This window comes from Oncorhynchus masou, chromosome 22, assembly GCF_036934945.1.
Source record: "Oncorhynchus masou masou isolate Uvic2021 chromosome 22, UVic_Omas_1.1, whole genome shotgun sequence".
NCBI classification, from domain to species: Eukaryota; Metazoa; Chordata; class Actinopteri; order Salmoniformes; family Salmonidae; genus Oncorhynchus; species Oncorhynchus masou.
Genome location: NC_088233.1, coordinates 27,549,366 through 27,566,687, shown reverse-complemented (window position 1 = coordinate 27,566,687; position 17,322 = coordinate 27,549,366). Strand labels below are relative to the sequence as shown.

The window sequence follows — 17,322 nt, the reverse complement described above, 5'->3', positions numbered from 1 at the left end:
TGTGTTTATGGAGGAGGTAGATGTGTTTACGGAGGAGGGAGATGTGTTTACGGAGGAGGGAGATGTGTTTACGGAGGAGGGAGATGTGTTTATGGAGGAGGTAGATGTGTTTACGGAGGAGGGAGATGTGTTTACGGAGGAGGGAGATGTGTTTACGGAGGAGGAGATGTTTACAGAAGAGGGAGATGTTTACGAGGTGTTTAGGGAGAGATGTGTTTACGGAGGAGGGAGATGTGTTTACGCTCTGTGTTTATGTGTGTGTGTTCCATTCTCTTCCGTGTTGTAATGACAGAGCAGGAAATAACACACATATGCACTGTAATTACTTGTTCTCCAATCCTAATGACACACACACGCACACACACGTGTACACACACACACGCGCACACACACACGCATACACACAAATACAGAAATACACACACTTCAGCTTTTATGAGCTGAGAGGGCAGAGCAGGTGCCACACAGTGTGTGTGTGAGAGACAGAGAGCTGAGTTGTTTCTTGTTTATACCGTATGTGTCTAAAGTGCTGGGCTGTCATGTTGTCCACTCTAAACAGTTCACCGTCCCTCGTCAGCCCCTGGCCCCTGGCCACGCATAGACTCGGGTGATAGGTCACTTTCAGGGCCCCTGCAGCAGACAGGGCTGATGGGTGGAGACAGAGTGATGGATGAAGTTTACCTCTCCTCCTCCCTCCCTCCATCCTCCTCCTCCTCCTCATACTCAGGAGGGTGTAAGAATGAGGGGGAGGAGAGAGGGAGAAGAGGGGAGTGGAGGTATGAGAGTGAGGGGTTAGACAGAAAGGGGGAGTAGGAGAAAGGGGGAGACAAAGCGAGAGTAGGAGGGGTATAGACAGGATAGAGATAGAGAGGAGAGGAAGAAAGATAAGGGAGGGGGACAGAATGAGGGAATCACGTGACAGTGTAGCAGCTGCACAACTGAGAGGGCTGTTCCTGGAGGAGAGAGAGAACGACACAGAGAGAGAGAGTGAAAGAACAAGAGAGAGTGGGGCGAGAGAGAAGAAATGAGAGAGAGGGAAGGTGAAGAGGAGTGAGCGAGTGTGAAAGAGAGCGTGAGGGAGAGAAAAAGATAATGCAAGCAAGAAGAACACGGAGCCAGCCGGTGAGTGTTTGTTTGTTGTATATCAGTGTGTATGTGTGCGTGTGTGCATGGTGTGTGTGTGGTGAGCATGTGTATCAGTGTGTATGTGTTTGTATGAGAGAAAAAGAGACACACTGAGTGAGAGAGAGAAAGATAAATGAGCCAAAGAGAACATGGAAGGGAAATATGTGTGTTAGAGAGTGTGCATGTTTGTTTTGCTAAATAAGCATGTGAGTGAAACAGAGATAAACAGAGAGAGAGGTGAGAGAAAGGAGGGTAAAGGAGGGGGATAGAAGAGAGATAGAAGAGGGTACAGGAGGGAGAGAGAGAGAGGAGAGAGAGGATATGACGATGTCTCAACAAACAGGCAGCCGTAAGGATCAGAGCCTTGTGTGTGTGTGTGTGTGTGTGTGTGTGTGTGTGTGTGTGTGTGTGTGTGTGTGTGTGTGTGTGTGTGTGTGTGTGTGTGTGTGTGTGTGTGTGTGTGAGTGTGCGCCTAGGTGGGGGTGGGGCAGTATAGAGCTGTATGTGGGTCACTGGGAGGGCAGTGGGGGAACACAAATTATGTTAGAATTGTGCGTGTGTGTGTGTGTGTGTGTGTTTGTTAGAATTTGTGTGTGTGTGTGTGTCATGGCTCTGACAGACTAGCCCGACCTCTGACCTGATACTTCACCTCAGTGTCTGCTCTTTCCCCCTCTCAGAGCTAACACACACACACACACACACACACACACACACACACACACACACACACACACACACACACACACACACACACACACACACACACACACACACACACACACACACACACACACACACACACACACACACACACAGCCTCTCAGTAGCTCCCTCGCTTTCTCTTTCCCACACACACATTTTTGTATTACAATAGAGAATAAATATTCTTCTCCCTTTCCTTTCTTTCACTACCCTCCTGTCCCTCATTTCAGTTTTTTGTCCACCCTTCCATCCTCTCTATCTCTCCAGGTATGAGCCATTAGTCAAAGTTGCGGTCATTAGGAATGATCTCCACGCCAACTCGCACCACGGCCACGGTCAGCCCTCTCACCCCGCTAGCCAATGGGAGTGCGGCTGCTCAGTCTGCTCACTCTGGATTCGCTGCCGCCCTCCGTCAATTGGCCAAACAGGCTGAAGATCCCAGAGGTGAGCACTGTGACCCCACCTCTCTCGTCTTACCTCAGGAAATCAATAACATCTATTCTATTCACACCCAAAATCCATCCATCATCTACAGTCTCCTCCCTCCTACCCGCTCACTCTTCCCCTCTTTCCTTTACATCGATCTGACATCAGATTCATGTCCAACCGTGCTGCTATTGTGTGTTTGTGTGTGTGTGTGCATGTGTAGGTGTGTGTTTGTGTGTTAGCTCCTAATGGAGGTAATTACCCACAATTACACTCTCCCTCTCTCCCTCTCTTTCCTTCTCTCTCACTGCTTCTCACTGTATCTCTCACACTCTCTCCTTATACTCTATCCCTTATACTATCCCACTCTCTTCCATTTGTTTTTCAGGCATCACTCTACCCTGCCATCTCGCTCCACCCTCATTCCTCTCGGATGAGCCCCATTAGCTGCTTTTGTGTGTTTTGATTAGTGTTATGTCTCGTTTTTACAGTAATGGCTTTCTGATGGCCTTTCTACCTTGCTATTCCTCTTTCTCTCTCTGTCGCTCTCTATCTATTCAACTCTCTCTGTCGCTCTCTATCTATTCAACTCTCTCTGTCGCTCTCTATCTATTCAACTCTCTCTGTCGCTCTCTATCTATTCAACTCTCTCTGTCGCTCTCTATCTATTCAACTCTCTCTGTCGCTCTCTATCTATTCAACTCTCTCTGTCGCTCTCTATCTATTCAACTCTCTCTGTCGCTCTCTCTCTTGTTCTATCTATCCATCCCTCCCCTAGGTTCTTCTCCCAGTAGTGAGTCTTCAGTCTCCTCTCCAGCCACCTGTCTCAGTAATTCAGTCACCACTCCTAAGAGGGGGTTGTCAGGGCCACTCCAGACCTCAAGTGGGGTAGACAGCCTTCCCTCCACCCCTCCTGGAGTCACCATCGCCCCAACTCACAGCAAGACCAGCAACATTCTCTGGATAGGAGAAGGGCACCAGGTAAGAAGAAACGGTCCCGCTTTATTTGAAGTGCATCTTATGAAGGCTTTATAAAGCACTGCATAGATGCTTCACAAATAATCTATAACTGTATATGATGCTCTATAGAGATTCATAATGTGGCAGAACTGTGTGACATAACCATCCATTTAGTTGTTCACATTCATCCTTGATGAAGAATTGATCCTTCATGAAGAATCAAATACGTTTATAGATGATTTGTCACCCATTTATGTGTTTTGTATTTGTTTTTATTATGGATCCCCATTAGGTGCTTCCAAGGAAGCAGCTACTCTTCATGGGGTCCAGCAAAATTAAGGCAGTTTATACAATAAAAACAACAACATTACAATACATTCACAGATTTCACACATGTCTGTTCTGGACTTGGGGACTGTGAAAAGACCTCTGGTGGCATGACATGTTGGGTATGCATGGGTCCGAGCTGTGCGCCAGTAGTTCAAAGAGACAGCGCAGTGTAATTCAACATGTCAATACCTCTCATAAATACAAGTAATGATGAAGTCAATCTCTCCTCCACTTTGAGCCAGGAGAGATTGACCTGCATATTATTAATATTAGCTCTCTGTGTACATCCAAGGGCCAGCCGTGCTGCCATGTCCTGAGCCAATTGCTAGTACTTTTTTTGTGGCAACTGACCACATGACTGAACAGTATTCCAGGTGCGACAAAACTAGGGCCTGTAGGACCTGCCTTGCTGATAGTGCTGTTAAGAAGGGAGAGCTTTGTAATGGACAGACTTCTCCCCATCTCAGCTACTGTTGTATCAATATGTTTTGACCGTGACAGTTTACAATCCAGGGTCACTCCAAGCAGTTTAGTCACCTCAACTTGCTCAATTTCCACATTATTCATTACACAATTTAGTTGAGGTTTGGGGTTTAGTGAAGGATTTGTCCCAAATACAATGCTTTAAGTTTTGGAAGTATTTAGGACCAACTTATTCCTTGCCACCCATTCTGAAACTAACTGCAGCTCTTTGTTAAGTGTTGCAGTCATTCCAGTCACTGTATTTGCTGACATGTTTAGTGTTGAGTCATCCGCATGCATAGACACACTGGCTATAAAATAACATCAAATTGACCATAAATACAGTTTAGACGTTGTTAATGTTGTAAATGACTTGTAGCTGGAAACGGCTGATTTTTTAATGGAATATCTACATAGGCGTACAGATGCCCATTATCAGCAACCATCACTCCTATGTTCCAATGGCACGTTGTGTTGGAGATAACTGCAAAACGGTTTTCTAATGATAAACTTGGATTATCTAACACAACATGGTAGGCATGCAATGGAACAGAGAGGTTTCAAAAGAACAGCACTTCCTGGTTGGATTTTCCTCAGGTTTTCACCTGCATTATCAGTTCTGTTGTACCCACAGACAACATTTTGACAGTTTTGGAAACTTTAGAGTGTTTTATATCCGAATCTGACAATTGTATGCATATTCTAGCTTCTGGGCCTGAGAAATAGGCAGTTTCATTTGGGCACGTTTTTCATCCAAACACTGCCCCCTAGTCTCAAGAGGTTAACAAACCCGGACAACGCTGGGCCATTTGTGCACCGCGCTATCGGACTCTCAATCACGGCCGGTTGTGATACAGCCTGGCTTCGAACCACAGTTTCTGTAGTGACACCTCAAGCACTGAGATGCAGTGCCTTAGACCGCAAAGCCACTCGGGAGCTCGCTATGATTGATAATGACAAAATCTGCTCTGAAGTCTAACTAAACAGCCCCCACAATCTTTTTATGAATGAGCCATCTGATTCAATGAATGATGGAGCTGAGTTTGCCTTTTTTCCCAAAATGTAATTGAAGGTGCTCCAAAGCTTTTCACAATTATTTTTTATGTCATTTATCTTTGTTTCACAGTGTAGTTTCTTCTTCTTTTTATTCAGTTTAGTCACGTTTTCTCAATTTGCAATACAGACTTATTTGCCATTCCTTTTGCCTCCTTCCTCTTAACCATACAATTTTTCATCAATCCACAGGGATTGAACAGTTTTTACAGTCATGTTCTTAATGAGAGCATGCTTATTCGTAACTGGGATAAACTATTTCATAAATGTGTCAAGTGCATTGTTTGTTTGCTCCTCATTGCACACCACAGACCAACACATATTATTTACATCAACAACATAGGAATCACTACAAAACTTCTTGTATGACCTCTCATACACTATATTAGGCCCAGCCTTTGCAACTTTGTTTTTCCTAGATATGGCTACTACATTGTGATCACTACATCCTATGGATCTGGATACTGCTTTCAAGCTCATTTCTGCAGCATTAGTAAAGATGTGATCAATACATGTTGATAATTTAATTCCTGTTCTGTTTGTAGCTACCCTGGTAGGTTGACAGAGGTTGCAGGCACTGGTTACAGTTTGCAGCTTTTTCTTGAGTGGGCAGCTTGATAAAAGCCAGTCCATATTTAAATCACCCAGAAAATATACCTCTCTGTTGATATCACATACATTATCAAGCATTTCACACATGTTATCCAGATACTGACTGTTAGCAATTGGTGGTCTATAGCAGCTTCCCAACAGAAACAGCTTTAGGTGAGGCAGATGAAACTGTAACCATATTGCTTCAACAGTATTGTGGCTCTGAATATAAACAGCAACACCTCCACCGTTGGCATTTTCTGTAAATGTTATAACCTTGTATTGCTACCACTGTATCATCAAAGGTATTATCTAAGTGAGTTTCAGAGGCAGGATATGAATGTCATCTGTTACTAGCAAATTATTGATTTCAGGAACCTTGTTTCTTAAGCTACATATGTTAACGGGCTATTTTTAGCACTTTTCTTCTGGGATGCTTGCTTGTTTTCATTGCTTTACTGGGAAGCTTAGCAGAGGTAGATATGCTCATGTTATGTATGTTAGTGCAGTTTGAGCTGCACACAGTGGACTTGCTCCTAGGGCACACCGCCTCAGTGCTAACAGTATAAATCTGGTTCATAGGCACATGATTGCTGCATACAATATCTGTAGGTTCAGTAGAGGCATTCAGTGCCGTTAACGGGACATTCATTAGGTTACTTATATTGTGTCTACTGACACCCCTGGTGTAATGTACAATTGCTGAAGCATTATGACAACTCTGTGTCATAATGGTAGTGATTAGTTGAGCTGGGCTTGAGACATTGATAAGTCATTGTCTCAAAGCAGCCTTACAGTGCTGTGAAAGGATCCAGGATCCCAAATGATTTGGGTGGATCCCATCCTCCTTATAAAACGTGTTTTGCTTCCAAAAGGAATCGACATTGTCAACAAAAGTTACACGTTGAGCTGCAATAATCAAGTGACATCCTTTGACTCTGCTATCAGATAGGGGAGCTCCAGGCAACACTGGCCAGTCGGATAACAACAAGGCGGAGATGCATCCAGCCAGCGCGAACTGCGTCCAGCCACTGGCGGAGAAAATGTTAACATTCTACTCTGAGTTCTCCAGTTTCTTACGTAGGCTGGTGACCTGCGTGATTAAAGAAGCCACCTCAAGACTATAATCCTGGGCAAGCAAACAATTGCCACATTGGAACGCTGAGTGATCCGGTTTGTTCCAAAACAAAGCGTAGTAGATACAGCTCTGGAACTGTTCATGTATTTCTCCAGACAAAGAGGGCCCCATTGCAAAACTCATCTGGTACCAACTTTGTTCGCTTGATGGCTAGAAGCTTAACGTCTCAGTCAAGCAGGCTTCAACCTGTCTGTTAAGCGGGATACCGGGACAATAAATAGCGGTCCTAGCTGTTAAAAGCTAACTGTGTCGCGGAATCCACACAAAAACAAGTTCGCTATTTGTATTTAATGAATAGCGGTTTTGTTTTAATAAAAATGAGTGTTTCCAGGATACAGTGTTCCGCTGCACACTTTATGTAGTGCTTATGGAGCCTATATGAATGCTTCATGAAGCCTTCATAAGATGCACTTAAAATAATGCGGGAGAGAGAGAGAGAGTGAGTCACCCAGTGGACCCATACTGGAAAGAAAAGTGGTAGCTGTAAACACTGTCTCCTATGTTGTTGTGTGTGTGTGCAGTATGCTGTGAATAGTGAGCTTTGTGTGCATTTTCTTGTGTCCCTTGTGTCCCAAGAGCCCTGTGTGTATTTGTGTTTGTATTTAAGATGGAGTGAGGAACTAGGCCCTCTAAACAATCCAGGGGTTAGCCCCCTGAGCAGCCTTTCTCTCCCTCACAAAGAGCAGTCTGTCTGGCTCGGCCTCCTACCCTAGGGTTCCTATTCAGAGAGGGGGTAGTGGAAGAGAGAAATAGAGAGCAAGGAGAGAGAGGGTTAAAGAGAGGAAGAGGAAGGAAGATGCAGGGAAATGGACAGAGTGTGGTAGAGAGAGAGAAAGAGAGAGGGGGGTATAATCAGAGGGAGTTGAACTGAGTGAAGAAGAAAGGGGGACAGAGGATAGAGGAAAGTAAGTATGAAGGAAGTTAAAGTGGAACTGACAGCATTTTAGCAACATTAAATCTTTGTAAAAATCTGTTCATATACAGTGCCTTGCGAAAGTATTCGGCCCCCTTGAACTTTGCGACCTTTTGCCACATTTCAGGCTTCAAACATAAAGATATAAAACTGTATTTTTTTGTGAAGAATCAACAACAAGTGGGACACAATCATGAAGTGGAACGACATTTATTGGATATTTCAAACTTTTTTAACAAATCAGAAACTGAAAAATTGGGCATGCAAAATTATTGGGCGTGCAAAAAACCGTCCCTCCGCTGAGAAATGGGGACAAGGTCTTCCAGCTGACTCATGCACCAATTCATGTTTTTACTATGACCAGAGAAAGTGAAATATTCATAGATATTAAAAATACACAAGCTGCTAATAACACAAGCTTATGGGGACACTTTGCTAGAGTAATTCATTGCAGCTGCGGTGCTGGTTGTAGTGTGAGTGGAAGGAGGGAGAACATACATTTGATGGCTTAATAAAGTGTTGACAGTGCTGAACAATAACTTAATCATGAACTTCCTCATAAAAACAGCATCTCTTTGCTGTATTCATTGAGTCTCTCTAGTCATGGTTTTAAACGTTTAGAAATCTCACAGTATCAACTTTGCTGTGCGTTCAAGTTTTTTTTACACCAATGTTTGGTCATCGACTCGGAATGACTTGGATTGCGATCGACCAGTTGGTGACCACTGCTTAACAACCACAGCTTAAGCCTCGTCATTAGCACTGGGAGTTAATACGTCCTCAGCAAGGTTACTCATGTGTGGGAGTAGTTTGGTAGAGTGAGTGAGTGTGTGGTTGTTTATACTTGATGGGGAGAGAGGTAGACCAGAGAAAGATGAAGGGGGTAGTAGAGGAGGAGTTTTAGGGGTTGCCTCCTGCCCTGATCTTGACTTGCTCTGACATATCAGAAGCACTTCTCCATCCGGGTGGGCTTTTAGCTTGCAGCTGAGAGGTCATCTCCCCTCCCTTTCATCTATTTCATCCTCATCCTCCCTCTCTCTTACTCTCCCCCTCTCCCTCCTTCCCCCTGCTCCATTTCCCCTCTCCTTCTTCCACTTTCCACTACCTTCCCCCTCTCCCCTGTCCCCCTCTCCTTCCCACCCCTCTCGCTCCGCCCCTCTCCCTTTGCTCCCCTCTTCCTCCATTCCCTTCTCCCTTGTCCCCCACTCCCTCCGTTCCCCTCTCCCTCCATTCCCTTCTCCCTTGTCCCCCACTCCCTCCGTTCCCCTCTCCCTCCACTCTCCCCACCCTCTGCCCCCCACTCCCTCCGTTCCCCTCTCCCTCCACTCTCCTCACCCTCTGCCCCCCACTCCCTCCGTTCCCCTCTCCCTCCACTCTCCCCACCCTCTGCCCCCCACTCCCTCCATTCCCTTCTCCCTTCTCCCTTGTCCCCCACTCCCTCCGTTCCCCTCTCCCTCCATTCCCTTCTCCCTTGTCCCCCACTCCCTCCGTTCCCCTCTCCCTCCACTCTCCTCACCCTCTGCCCCCACTCCCTCTGTTCCCCTCTCCCTCCATTCCCTTCTCCCTTGTCCCCCACTCCCTCTGTGACCCTCTCCCTCCACTCTCCTCTCCCTCTGCCCCCCACTCCCTCCGTTCCCTTCTCCCTCCATTCCCTTCTCCCTTGTCCCCCACTCCCTCTGTTCCCCTCTCCCTCCACTCTCCTCAACCTCTGCCCCCCACTTCCTCCGTTCCCCTCTCCCTCCATTCCCTTCTCCCTTGTCCCCCACTCCCTCCATTCCCATCTCCCTACATTCTCCTCTCTTTCCCTGCCTCAAGCTCATAGAGCTATTAACATGAGAGTCTCTTGCTGTGACCTAGAAGAAGGTGATGTGTGCGCGCAGGCGAGTGTGTGTGTAGGGGACAGACATGACAGGGGTGTCAGAGTAGTGATGAGAGCATTGCTGGCAGGGGATTCAGTGATGCGTGTTCCAAACAGAGTGGGGGTTTGGAGTAGCTACATTGATAGCCAATGACAGTGTTAACATGCTATGATTAGCTCAACATTAAGGGACAAATCCTGAAATTAAAATAGTTTCACATGTTATGAGTGGGAGATTTTTTTTGCTTAACAAACATGATCTATTTCCGTCTCTCTCTTCTTCTCCCTCCCTCTCCCTCTCTCTGTCAGGCTGAGTCAGGTGTTTGTGGAGTGAGTAGGGAGAGTGTTGGGTCTGAGCTCAGCCCTACCCAGGAGAAAGGAGGTTATCCTGTCCCCTCTCATCACGTCTTGGCCCCCCCCTCTTACCCCTTCAGCCTCACCACCAGCTCTGTCATGCAGGACCGGCGACTACAGGGCCTTAGGTGAATCACTCCTGGATGTCTATACACACACATACAAATACACCACACACATGTACATAGACACACACCACAAACACACAAACCCATCAACAGTGCAACGGATAAGTCTCTCTTGCTTAAACCACATATGCACTATCCTCCGTTCACCCCAAAACAGCAGACCCAAATTTGCAATCTAATCCCCAACTCCTCCCCCTCCTGTAGTCTACCTGGTCAGGTACACCCTGCAGTTCCCTCGGGGACGGTCCCAGAGGAGTACCTGAGAGGACTCCGCCCCTTTGCTACCTCAGACGACCTCCGCCTACCCTCGCTGCACCTGGGGCTTGACCCCGTCACCGCTGCCCATGTTACTGCTGCTGCTGCCTACTACCACCCTGCCTACCTCCACCACCTACACAGGTCAGTCTATAGACCACCCTGCCTACCTCCACCACCTACACAGGTCAGTCTATAGACCACCCTGCCTACCTCCACCACCTACACAGGTCAGTCTATAGACCACCCTGCCTACCTCCACCACCTACACAGGTCAGTCTATAGACCACACTGCCTACCTCCACCACCTACACAGGTCAGTATATAGACCACCCTTCCTATCTCCACCACCTACACAGGTCAGTCTATAGACCAATCTGCCTACCTCTACCACCTACACAGGTCAGTCTATAGAGCCCCCCTTCCTACCTCCACCACATACACAGGTCAGTCTATAGACCACCCTTCCTACCTCCACCACATACACAGGTCAGTCTATAGACCACCCTTCCTACCTCCACCACCTACACAGGTCAGTCTATAGACCAATCTGCCTACCTCTACCACCTACACAGGTCAGTCTATAGAGCCCCCCTTCCTACCTCCACCACCTACACAGGTCAGTCTATAGACCACCCTTCCTACCTCCACCACATACACAGGTCAGTCTATAGACCCCCTGCCTTCCTCCGCCACCTACACAGGTCAGTCTATAGACCACCCTACTACCTACCTCAGTCTGACTCTTATAGAATCAGTGTTCTACAGATGAGACAGAGACACAGAGAGACAGGCAGACAGACAGGAAGACAAAGAGACAGACAGGGAGACAGAGGTTTGAAGCAGCCTTTGTGTTTGTGTGTTCCGGGTTGGGATGTATAAATAGCGACTGAACCCCAAAATGTGCCAAAGGTTGAAATGAATTGCTCCCTCTCTCTTTGCCTCTCCTGCCATTCCTTTTCCCCTCGTCTCTCTCTGTGTGTTCCAGGATGGAGGAGTCTCTGTGTCTGTCTGCACTGCGCTCTCAGTTCTACTCTGTACCAGCAGGCGGAGCCTTCTCTACCCTCCACCCCTCTGCTCTCCACATGCACGTGCCTGGGGCACGCTACCCTGGGGAGCTCAGCCACACACACAGCGCAATAGCTGAGAGGTAACATACACACTTATAATACACACACCTGCACCTGCTCTGAGGGCTGATACCTTTGGAAGCTGAACAATCCCTCTGGCTGAGAGGTGTTACACTCATACATGCACACACACTTTGTAATCTCTCTGCAGGAAAGGCACAGGTTGCTGACTGTGTTAAATTTTGCTGCCATATACACATCACACACACCAATACACACATCGGTGTCTGTGTGTGTTTATATCCTGTGGTTACCTATTAATTGTTCATCTTCTCTTGCTCACTCATGCTGTCTTAATGCTCTGTGTGTGTGTGCGCGCCTGCAAGCGTGGGCATGTGTGTGCATAGGTGTGTGTGTTTAACAGTGTGTGGTTAATCTGCCCCATGTTGGGTGTTGCATCTCTCGTCATCTCTCCCATGTGTCTGTGGTGTGTGGATGTGTGTGTATCTTTTAACCTCCCCACAGACTACAGATGGAGGAAGACCTTCGCCAACGAGAGAAACAGAGGGAGCTTGAGCTGGAACGGGAGAGAGAGAGGGAGCGGGACAGAGAGAGAGAAAGGGAGCGAGAAAGGAAGAGGGAGAGGGAGATGGTGAAAGCGGTGGGAACTCAGTACCTTGCTGGACTGAAGGCTCTCACGGCTCTGCCGGAGGACAGGGTCAGACCTGGGGAGAGGCTGACACCCAAAAGGCTGGGTGCGGTGTACATACACACACACACATACACATACACACACATATACAGTAAAGATTAAATACACACACTGATTGGTTGATTGCCCGTTAATTAAGCACCAGATATTTATCTTGAAAGTAGAGACTGGTCACCATCCATATCATGCATTATAAAGTGCATAATGTAGTGTTTATTTATAATACTTCATCTCTTTTCCCCAGGTAAGCCCACCCTCCCTGCCCTCCCAGTCCCTAAACCTCTACAACCAGACCTCCAGTCCTCCAGGGGGCCAGCCTCTCACCCCATTCCCACCCTGGTGCCCTCTCAGATTGGGAACGCACACACTGCCTCAGCCTCTACCGGGGGGCTCCATGGAACACTGGCCTCTGCAATGAAGCTCCAACAGGCCAATGGGGAGAAGCTCTGGTTGTCAAAGCAACGCCGGCAGGGGCAGGAGAGTGAGGCGTGGTCAACTGGGGAAGGGGTGGAGCCTAGGAGACACAGCTACAGGTGAGTGTCTAATCAGGCAGGGAACAAGCAGTTGAAATGCATGTTAATCAGTTTCCCCAGCAGGAGCAGGATCCGGCACCTTTCAGTGTTTAAATGTTTCCTTCCAGAACCCATTTTCTAGGATCCGTTACCTCTTGTGGTGTAAAGTACTTAAGTAAAAATACTTGAAAATTCTACTTAAGTAGTTTTTTTGGGTAGCTGTACTTTACTCTACTATTTATATTTTTGACAACTTTTACTACTAGTTCACTACATTCCTAAATACAATTATGTACTTTTTACTCCATACATTTTCCGTGACACCCAAAAGTACTCTTTACATTTTGAATGCTTAGCAGTACAGGAAAATGGTCTAATTCACAAACTTATCGAGAGAATATCACTGGTCATCCCTGCTGCCTCTGATCTGGCTCACTGAACACGTGCTTGGTGTGTAAATGGAGTCTGAGTGTTAGATTGTGCTCTATCCGTAAATTAAAGGAAAAAGGAAAATGGTGCCGTCCGTTTGCTTAATATAAGAAATTTGAAATTATTCTTACTTTTACTTTTGATACTTAAGTATATTTTAGCAATTACATTTACTTTTGATACTGAAGTATTTTTTAAACCAAATACTTTTAGACTTTTACTCAAGTAGGATTTTACAGGGTGACTTCCACTTTTACTTGAGTCATTTTCTATTAAAGTATCTTTATTTTTGTAAGTATGACAATTCGGTACTTTTTCCACCACTGCTTATCACTGTTTGTAATGTAAAAATGTTAATAAAAACAATCAGAGTTCATTCAAGTTGCCTTGTCTGTAATTCTCCTGCCCCCTAAAAACGTCATGTGAATAGTGAATAGACCAACGAGTGGTCATTGCTGTGGTGAGAGAGAGCAGCTTGCCTGTAACTCTCACAGAACTAGAATGATATTCACTGTCTATGATCTCTCTCTGCTCCGATAGACATGAGCCTGCAACTCTCATCTCTCCAGCGTTGCACTTCATTATTTATTTCCTTCTATAATCATAATCACAGCCGCGGGAAGCGTGCTGGAGGTGCCACAGCACTCCTATTGAATTGAAATACATTTGCCAAAGTTATAGAATTACTGCTGTCAGTTCAGAAAGAAAGGGACTCATTCAGAATACTACACCAGGAGTGTAGAGCCTATGCCTATAATTTAGCCACAGAGGAGAAATACCAAATCGCTCAGTGAACAGCATCTAGCCAAAACAGGCCTTTTGCAATATTTCAAATACAATCGTTGGAAAGCATATGGCTCCTGCTGAAAAGACTAATCTGTCTATAATCTACCAAAATATTTGATCAACTTCCAAATAGGCCTTTTAAGTGAACAGCACTGTTTTACAAAGTAAAACAAGAGAGAGATGAGCTTTTGTCATGAGCGCATTGACCATCGCTGGTGAGTGAGCTGTGCATCATTGGCTGAGTCAGTGAAGCTGGAAAGCTTTTTTAGGACTATCATTTCCTCCTCATATTGTACACTTTGTGTCTCCACACACCTAGGCTTAGACTATTTTTATTGGTTTGAGATTCTCAGTTTGTCAATGTCAAAGTGTAGCCTGTCATTTTGATAATTTGTGAGGTAATAAGAAAAGATTCTGCTAAAGTATCCAGTCATCAAAAATGATGTGGAATTGTGTGAGATGTGTTTCTAAAAGACAACATTTTTCCTAGACCCTAGGCTCCACAATTTTCCCCCATGTGTGCAACTTCTGCAAGCACCTCTACTCTACTGCTCTATGCCAGTACGCAAAAGCAATGGTAATGCAAAAGTAATGGTAATGCAAAAGCAACGATAATGCAAAAGCAACAATAATGCAAAAACAATGGTAATGTAAAAGCAACGATAATGCAAAAGCAATGATAATGCAAAAGCAACGATAATGAAAAGCAATGATAATGCATGCAATGATTTATTATTATACAGGTGATTTTTTTTATCTGGCACTTCAGAGCCTACCACATCACCCCCCCCACATCACCCCCCCCCCCACACACACACACACACACACTGATGTGCGTGCGTTTATGCATGTATTAAGATAGCACTGCAGTATTTTCCAAGTCAGTACTCGTTCTACTCTGCTTTTAGCTTGGCTGCATCATCAAGGTCAACTCTGATAAATCCAAGTGTGTTTGTGTGTGTTTGTGTGTGTTTGTGTGTGACTATATTGTTTTTCTTGTCTTCACAGGTCCAACGCCAGCCAGCGTGACCCAGGCAACAGAGAGTCTCAACCTCACCTAGGAGCCCCACCTCCACTCATCTCCCCCAAAGCTCACCCTCACCTCCTCCCCCACCCCCCTGTCCCTCCCACCACCCTCTGGAACCCTGCCTCTCTCACAGAGACCTCCCCAGACCCTCGTAGCAGGTTTGACTCCCCTATTCCCCCCTCCCGCCCTCCTCCTGGTCTGACCAGAGCTGAGTGGCCCCCCAGCTGGGAGCGGGGGGAGGAGGGATGCAGGAGGATGGGGGAGGGCCCAGAGAGGTTCTCCTTCATCAGGGGACCTGTTCTGAAGATTTCTGGCCTCTGGAGCATGGCTGAGCTTGAAAGATCCACTCACAGTCTCCACCACCAAAATAACCACCACCATAACCACCTCCACCAGCAGGGCTCACTGCTCCTGTCCTCCCCCAGCCCCAGCTCTGACCTGGGGGTCCAGCGCCCGTCCAGCTCCCCCTCTCCCTCCAGGGACCTCCAGAAGTCTGAGCGGCCAGGCCAGGAGCCTCAAAACCCAGTGGTGTACGATAAGATCCTTCAGCAGCAGCACAGGCTGGTCAGCAAGCTGGATCTGGAGGAGAGCAGGAGGAGAGAGGCCAGGGAGGGAGGTAAGACGAAAGGGGATGTAAGAGGGAGGGAGGGAGGAAGGTGAGGAGAGTGAACATTCAAGTGGGGATAAGACGAGATCTGGGTGGGCTTTAACAAAACTCTGGTCTGTACTCTCTCACTCTCCCCCCCCCCCCCTCCCCCAGGGTATTACTATGATCTAGATGAGTCGTATGATGAGAGTGATGAGGAGGAAGTGAGGGCCCACCTCAGAAGGGTTGCAGAGCAGCCCCCCCTAAAACTAGACACATCCTCAGAGGTAACTACCACACACATTAGCAATTTTCAATTGTTCTTCTATTATATCGTTGTATGATTTAATTCTCTGTAATCTGTCTCTCTGTAGAAGATGTGTTTTCTGCGCGTGTGTGGCCTGACCACGCTGGCCCATCGTGACCAGCTGTTTCATCAGAAGAGGAGGAAGAGGAGGAGGACGTTGAGAGAGCGCAGCATCTCCCCTCCTCCTGTACAAGGCAAGAGGAAGACCCCTTGTTCTACTGTGGCACCTGTTCCCCCCCTCAGCACCACTCTCACCCCTGAAGAGATGAACTACTTCCCCCAACTGGAGGACAAGAAACACTTCCTCAACATGCTTAGCCTGTCCCATGTCACCAGCCAGCAGAGGAGAGGTAACATTCAGTACACTCACCCCAGCACAGTACACCCTAGCTCTTATTCTCCAACCCCTATCCACTACAACCTAGTGTACTCTAATGCCCTATCCAAGGGGTATTCAAATCTTACCCTACGAGTTCCGAAGTACTGCTGTTTTTCTGTTCTACCTGATAGTTAATTGCACCAACCTGGTGTCTAAATCTCTCCCTGATTAGAGGAGAAGAATAAAAAAAACTGTGGAACTGGCTTTGAGGTCCATATTTGAATTTGAGGAATCTATCCCATTTTCACCCCTCCCCTTGCTCTCTTTTTCTATCTCTCTCTTGCTCTGTAGATAAGGAAAAGATGGAGGGGTTGCTGAAGGCTATAAAGCTAAAGAGTGTGACATTGGACACCATCAGATACAACCCATTACCCCTCTGTAGCAGCACTCCTGTTCTCTCAACTGGTAAGACGCACACACGCACTCATGCGCGCTTGCGCACACACACACACACACACACACATACACACACACACACACACACACACACACACACACACACACACACACACACACACACACACACACACACACACACACACACACACAAAGGGTAACACCCATGAGATCCTTATACTGTGTTTATGTTTTCAGGTGACTACACACCTGACCTCCCAGCCTGCAAGTCAAACGGACTAGACTACCCAGACTCACCAAGCCCCTTGCCTCCCTACCCCCACCATCCCGAAAACCTTCACACAGACCCACTAAACCCCCAACCCCCTCCACCCCGCCACCCCCTCCCCTGGGCCTCCACCCCGACAGGGCAGGACTGTGCGAACGTCACCCATCTAAGAGGCTCCAGGGTCTCCAAAACGGAGCGGGCCACCTTGGCCATCCTACCCAACTGAAGGTGCCCCTGGCTGGGCAGAATGGGCAAAACAAGCCCTGGGAAAGATTCATCCGGGAGGACTTCGCCCAACACTTCCACCAGGCTGTGTTGCAGTCTACCCACAAGACACTGGGTAGCTCCATATGCGTTCCGGAGTCCAGTATAAAGTCTGAGCCCTCAGCGCCCTACAACATCCCCCCTCTGAAGAGACCAGACCCCCTCCACACACCTCCACACCCCACCAATGGGCATCATCCCGACCCTTCTCCACCCCACCATGACCCTGATGGCGTACGAGTTGAGCGCTCAGAGGAAGATGAGGAAGAGGATGAGGAAGAAACCCCTAGGAAGTGGAAGGGCATAGAGTCCGTCTTTGAGGCGTATCAG

General features: G+C 47.1%; 1 protein-coding gene across 2 annotated transcripts; it reads left to right on the top strand.

Annotated features, from left to right (window-relative positions):
* The first annotated feature begins 995 nt into the window (after window positions 1–995).
* Window positions 996–17,028, top strand: LOC135509267 (genetic suppressor element 1-like). Of its 2 annotated transcripts, none has more exons than XM_064929780.1 (13): window positions 996–1,122; window positions 2,095–2,271; window positions 3,032–3,234; window positions 9,868–10,040; window positions 10,245–10,439; window positions 11,284–11,445; window positions 11,891–12,120; window positions 12,322–12,610; window positions 14,813–15,447; window positions 15,592–15,704; window positions 15,792–16,074; window positions 16,395–16,508; window positions 16,698–17,028. In XM_064929780.1, the coding sequence occupies exons 2-13, from the start codon at window positions 2,130–2,132 to the stop codon at window positions 16,952–16,954; spliced, it is 2,796 nt and encodes a 931-aa protein (XP_064785852.1). In that variant the 5' UTR covers window positions 996–1,122; window positions 2,095–2,129; the 3' UTR covers window positions 16,955–17,028. The 2 variants fall into 2 exon arrangements, with proteins under 2 accessions (XP_064785852.1, XP_064785851.1); XM_064929779.1 differs by having other exon boundaries at window positions 2,058–2,271.
* Window positions 17,029–17,322: the final 294 nt, after the last annotated feature.